General features: G+C 59.7%; 1 protein-coding gene across 1 annotated transcript; it reads right to left on the reverse strand.

Annotated features, from left to right (window-relative positions):
* Nucleotides 1–2,357: 2,357 nt before the first annotated feature.
* LOC128835913 (serine protease 27-like) lies at nucleotides 2,358–6,295 on the reverse strand. Its single transcript, XM_054025807.1, has 6 exons — nucleotides 6,185–6,295; nucleotides 5,440–5,466; nucleotides 5,083–5,242; nucleotides 4,586–4,860; nucleotides 3,276–3,448; nucleotides 2,358–2,761 (listed from the first exon to the last, which is right to left on the reverse strand). The coding sequence occupies exons 1-6, from the start codon at nucleotides 6,264–6,266 to the stop codon at nucleotides 2,549–2,551; spliced, it is 930 nt and encodes a 309-aa protein (XP_053881782.1). The 5' UTR covers nucleotides 6,267–6,295; the 3' UTR covers nucleotides 2,358–2,548.

The following is a 6,295-nucleotide window of genomic DNA, read 5'->3' on the forward strand; positions in this document are numbered from 1 at the left end:
CTGACTGCCCCAACCCTTATCCACACCCCCACCCCCAGACAGACCCCTGGGACTCCCACGCCCCATCCAACCACTCCCCACCCCCTGACAGCCCCCCCCCAGAACTCCCAACCCATCTAAACCCCTCTGCTCCCTGTCCCCTGACTGCTCCGATCCCTCTCCGCACTCCTGCCCCCTGACAGCCCCCCCCAGAACTCCCAACCCATCTAAACCCCTCTGCTCCCTGTCCCCTGACTGCTCCGATCCCTCTCCCCACTCCTGCCCCCTGACAGCCCCCCCCAGAACTCCCAACCCATTTAAACCCCTCTGCTCCCTGTCCCCTGACTGCTCCGATCCCTCTCCGCACTCCTGCCCCCTGACAGGCCCCCCCAGAACTCCCAACCCATCTAAACCCCTCTGCTCCCTGTCCCCTGACTGCTCCGATCCCTCTCCCCACTCCTGCTCCCTGACAGCTCCCCCCCAGAACTCTCAGCCCCCCACCCCGCTCCTTGTCCCCTGACTGCCCCCTCCTGGGACCCCTGCTCCTAACTGCCCTCCAGAACCCCACCCCCTACCTAAGATTCCCTGTTCCTTGTCCCCTAACTGCCCCCTCCTAAGACCCCCCCAACTGCCCCCCAGGACCCTACCCCCTACCTGTACCCTGACTGCCCAAAACTTTCTCCACTCCCCCCAAAAAGCCCCCCCCCGTTTCTTGACTGCCACCTCCAGAACCTTCCTGCCCCCTGGCCCCCTTACCCTGCTGCTCAGAACAGGGTGTTGGGCTCTGTGGGAGCCGGACACGTGGCTGAGCTCCCCAGCACAACAAAACCGGGTCCCTGGCCCTGCACAACAAAACCCGGTCCCTGGCCCGGACCGGGCTGCAGGGGAGAGCTGCCCTTGTATCAGCACAAAGTGCTCTCGCTCCCATTTTGCTACCCTGCATGGCAGAAACCGCTCCCAGTTGCAAAAGGGGAGGGCTGCACTTTGTGCTGAGACACTTGCTCAGAATGCAGGGCAGATCCGGCTCCTCTACAGCTGCTCCGGAGTCCAGCCCGGGACTTCCCTGCAGCCCTCCCAGCCGCTCGGTCTGCTCTGCCTGCGGGGGAAATCCCGGACATTGTGAGTGCTTTACAAATTCCCCCCGGACGCTATTTTTAGCACAAAAAGGAGGACATGTCCGGGTAAATCCGGACGAATGGTAACCCTAGATTTCACTGCACACACCCAGAGACTGCTGCCCAAATATTCCCATCAGTAAGAATCGAAATGTGCAGACAGGACAGTGAGAAAAGGACGTTTTGAGACCGTGTTAGACTTTGCTTTAAGGCTATTGACTTCGTACTGTTTTGACGGGGGATGTTGACATTTTGTATTTAAACGGTTCTAAAGCTTTAGCTTTAACATCCACTGTCATTCTCTAATTATTGTCTGATCCCCACATTGTCTGACCCCCTCCATAATTTCCCACAACTCTGAACATTTCAATCAATAAAAAAAATGTTTAAAAATGCCCAAATCCCACAATTTTCACAAGGGCACCTGGGGACCCCGCCAGGGGCCGTGCCTGGACTCTGTTCAGCCACAGGAGGATTAAAGCCCATGGGGCCCGGTGCATTGAGCCCCTCACACCGTAGCCTGGTGAGTGTCCAGCAGGGCAGCTCTACCGGCGCAGTGGGTGAGTGACATTGGGCAGAGAACAAAGCCCATCATGGTGACCAGCACTGTCCTGTTGTTCCCTGGTGTTTCCCTGTCTGTCTGTCTCCAGCTGGTATCTTTTGTCTTTGATTGTAAGGCCTGGGACTGTCTCATAACGTGTGTCTGGGCAGCATCTGGCAAGATGGGGCCCTGATCTCACTCAGGGTATGTGCAGCGCCTGGCACGATGGGGCACCGATCTCGGTCAAGGAGATCCATGCAGCGCCCGGCGTGATGGGTTCCCAGTCAGTAGGGAGGGTCTGCACAGTATCCAGTGTGAGGGGAGCCCCATTCTCATTTGGGGGGGAGGGTGTATATGCAGCGCCTGGTGTGATGAGGGCCCTGATCTCGATTGGGTGGGTGTGTGGAGCTCCCAGTATGACGGGGGCTCTGATCTCGGTCGGGGGTGTGTGTGCAGCACCCAGCGCGATGGGAGGCCCCTACGCTCTGATAACCCGCGGAGCCCGTGGGAGGCTGTTGCCGTGGCAGGACTGGCCCTAGCGGGAGGTAGCGCCAGCTGCTGCAGGACAGTTTGCTTGCAAAGCTGATTTATTGATGATTTTCAGAGCACAATTCATGGGATCAAAGCGGCTGCAGGGCCCGTCCCCGTCAGCTTCCCAGTCACCCCCAGGGGGCGCTGCAGAGCTGTAGGACGGGCTGGATATAACCCCCCCCCCTCTGCCCTCACCTCCCCATAGCACCCCTGTGCTTCCATCCACCAGCCTCTCCCAGCCGCATCCCACAGACCCCAGCAACGCGGGGCCCACACCCAGTGTCAAGTGTGGGGTCTATGGACATCCTGAGGGGGGTTGGCCTGGAAGTCCCAGGGACAGGTCCGTGCGTGGCTCACAGGGCTGTGAGGAGTGTGGCGAGTATCAGTGCAGCTGGAGATGCGCTGGCAGAGGGCCCACACCGTTCACATGCCCCTGGATCCAGCTGTCGTAGGCTGTCACCCGGGTGAAGACCCCGGGGAACGTTGGCTCAGAACAGACAATTCCATTCACATTTCCGGTCATAAACCAGCTCACGACTCCAGCCAGGTACCAGGTGCCGTCCTGCTTACAGGCCAGAGGCCCCCCGGAATCACCCTAGAGAGAGAGAGAGAAATGGGGGTCAGGGCCCCAATTCCCAGCGCTGTCACCGTGAGAGCGAAGGCTGGATGGGGGTCACAGAACATACCCGGTGGGAACAACAGGAGAAGCGACCTCTGTCAGAGGGGTCTTGGCAGCCCCTTGAACAAGGGGCCGTGGTCTCGGTCGGGGTCTGGGCGGCGCCTGGCACACTGGGGCCGTGGTCTCGGTCGGGGTCTGGGCAGCGCCTGGCACACTGGGGCCGTGGTCTCGGTCGGGGTCTGGGCGGCACCTGGCACACTGGGGCCGTGGTCTCGGTCGGGGTCTGGGCAGCGCCTGGCACACTGGGGCCGTGGTCTCGGTCGGGGTCTGGGCGGCGCCTGGCACACTGGGGCCGTGGTCTCGGTTGGGATCTGGGCGGCGCCTGGCACACTGGGGCCGTGGTCTCGGTCGGGGTCTGGGCGGCGCCTGGCACACTGGGGCCGTGGTCTCGGTTGGGGTCTGGGCAGCGGTGTTGAGGAAAGGCTCTCACATAGCAGAATCCCTTGGGGCTGTCCATGTACCCGGCGCAGATCATGTCGCTTTTGATTGGCTCTGGACCCAGAGGTGAGTGTGGAATCAGTGTGTTGTAACGATCGATGCAGTCTGCTGTACTGATGATGGGAACCTCCAGCTCCTGCAGGGTCTGGGGTTCTGGGAGAGGCTCTGGAGGGGGAGAACCAGGGGTACGGTAGGGTTATTCCACCAGCGTCTGGCGCTCCCTGCGCCCAGCACGCCGGGGTCTGGACGACCCGTTTGTGCCCGTGGGCAGCTTTCCCCGTGCCTGTGCCATTCTGAAGATGAGTCTGGCTGCCAAGGCACATTTCTGCATGTGACTATCTCCAACTATGGCCAAGTGCAGGCGTGTCCTTGTGTGTGTCACACACACACACACACACAATCCCCTCCAGCAGCGGGCAGTGCTGCCCCCCCCCCCCACACACACATGGCCCTGATCATCCGGGACCCCAAGGCTCTAACTCAGGAGCTCAATCGATTTAACGTAACAGAGAGAAGGTTAAGGGTGAGTAGAGCCCAGTGTATGGGTATCTACAATGCGAAGAAGGGTTTAGTAACGGGCTCTTCAGTTGAGCAGGGGAAGGTCGAACATGATCCACTGGCTGGAAGTTGAAGCCAGACAAACAGACTGGAAATAAGGTGTCAGTTTTTAACAGTGAGGGCGATTAACGGTTGGAGCAATTCACCAAGGGTCGTGGTGGATTCTCCATTTGTAAATCCAATGGGACGGCCAGCTAAGAGATCTGGTCTCATTAAAGCAGCAATTCCTTCAGGGACGTTCTCTGGCTTGTGCTCTCCAGGAGGTCGGCCGAGATGGTCACAGTATCCATGACCACCATATGAGCCCTTCTCATAGGAAGGTTTGGGGCAACTGCCCTGGGCCCCGTGCTTTGGGGGGCCCTGTGGAGCACAGGACAGTCTGGGGGAATAGTGGGGGCCTGGCATGAGCAGGAGGGGCCAGGCCCACCTCCCCGCACTCACCGGCAGTGGTGGGAAATGGAACGACACAGCTGGGAGCCAGTGGAGTGGAGCAGGCTGGAGCCAGGTGACTCCATTTCCCGCCACCGCCGGTGAGTGCGGGGGATGTTTCCAGTCCTGCTGCTGCCACCAGGCCCCCTGCTAAACCCTCAGGCTGCGTCGCTCGGGGGAGTGGAATTGGGGGAAGGGGTGGAATGGGGTTGGGGAGGGGGTGGAGCAGGGGCGGGGACAGAGCAGGGAACTGCTCTCCCCAACCCCATAACAATTATGGCCTCCCAGTGCCTCTCTGAGACCTCTGACACTTACCGGTGACTTCAACCCGTCCCCAGCCGGTGACCCAACACCACTCCTTCTCCTTGGGGAAGTGGCAGGAGTCACCTGGCAGGGAGATGGGCTCGATAAACGTTGTGAATTCCACTGGCTTCTTCAGCCTCACCAAGGCGATGTCAGCAACGAGGCTCGTCCTATTGTAACAGGGGTGGGGGATGATCTTCTGCACCTCGGCCAGGACCTGATTCCCGGAGTAGTTGAGGAGCTGGCGAGCCCCCAGCACCAAACGGTACTTGGAATAGGGCACAGAGCTGGAGGAGAGAAAAGGAAAAGGGGAAGATAGTGGAATGCTGAGATGCAGCCACCTCTGGGGTGGGCACAGCAGCAGAACAGCTGCGCGGCACCATGGGGGTGGCTTGATCAAGAGCAGGGGGTCAGTGAGGGGGCAGAGGCCACAAACAGATGTTGCTGCAAGTCAAATAAGAGGAACCTGCTTCTCCCTCCCTCCCTCCGCTCCTGCCTGGGTTACTCACGGATTGAAGCAGTGAGCGGCTGACAGCACCCACTGGGCTGAGATGAGGGATCCTCCACAGTGGTGGTGATATTTATGTTTTTTGTCATATTTTTGCACACTGACGTGCCAGGGCCATTGACCCTCCTGTGCATCCTGCCCCCCTATGATACGGCTGAACACTGCACAAAACAGGGGAACCATGTTAACAGGGGACAAATTGCACATCTTCCACCCAGAGCCAGGGATAGAACCCAGGTGTCCTGGCTCCCTCCCGCATCCGCACCCGTAACCCACACCTACACCCACACCCGTAACCCACTAGACCCCACTCCCCTCCCAGAACCGGTGATAGAACCCAGGAGTCCAGACTCTTTACCTGTCTGGTCTTGACTCTCCTCTGCACCTGCGGAGGAAATGGAAATGTTGGAGAGACATGACAGAGTCAGGGCCATTGGGGGAGGAGCAGGATTAGGGTCCGATTGGGGAGGGTGCAAGACAGGGAAAAGAGCTGGAATAAAACCCCCATCCACTGTCCCATAGCTCCTTCCATAATCTACATACTCTGCCTCAAATCATAGGTGGCTACTATACGTCAGTAAGTTTCAGAGTGAACGTTGACATGAGATGAAAGGGGGCTGCTCCCAGCTCTCTCGGGGCCACACATCCTCCCTCCACCCTGAAAAGCCCAAGGGCGGGAGAGGATTTGGGTGCAGAAGCTGAGAGGGTGCTGGAGCCATGGCACCTTTGGGAGTGAGTCAAAGGGGCTGGAGGGGTCATGCCAGCCCTGGGGGTGGGGGGTGTCTTGGAGGTGGGCTCAGGGTCCCTTCATTCACAGCAGGGCCTGGGGACTGGCACATCATTTCTGCCGCTCAGTGCACAGAACCTGTTTTGCTCATGTTCCCATAAACCCTTGAACCCAGATCCTCGGAAAGAGACAGAGCCAGTCCACTGGGGCAGGATCGTCCCCCTCCTGTCAATTCCACCCCAGGGGGGCAGGATCGTCTCATCCAGTTGATTCCCCCCCTCAGATCTATTCCCTCCCCACCCCAGGCTGCAGGGTCGTCCCCTCTGCTCTGTTCCCCGCGGCTGCGCATCGCTCTGGCTCCCTTGGTTCCTCTTACCCTGCGTTGGGGATGGCAGCACCACCAGCAGTACCAGCAGCAGCAGCAGCGCGGCCAGCGGGGAGCAGAGCCCCCCCATCATCCTGCCCCACAGAAGCTCTGGGTCGGGAC

The sequence above is a fragment of the Malaclemys terrapin genome, chromosome 4 (genome assembly GCF_027887155.1).
Source record: "Malaclemys terrapin pileata isolate rMalTer1 chromosome 4, rMalTer1.hap1, whole genome shotgun sequence".
NCBI lineage: Eukaryota > Metazoa > Chordata > Testudines > Emydidae > Malaclemys > Malaclemys terrapin.

Bases quoted from the DNA above. Each gene is read 5' to 3' on its own strand.
- LOC128835913 (XM_054025807.1), bottom strand. From the start codon at position 6,266: ATGATGGGGGGGCTCTGCTCCCCGCTGGCCGCGCTGCTGCTGCTGCTG. The intron at 5,467-6,184 runs GTAAGAGGAACC...TTTCCTCCGCAG, and splicing joins GCTGCCATCCCCAACGCAGG to GTGCAGAGGAGAGTCAAGAC. The intron at 3,449-4,585 runs GTAAGTGTCAGA...CTCCCCCTCCAG, and splicing joins GGGACGGGTTGAAGTCACCG to AGCCTCTCCCAGAACCCCAG.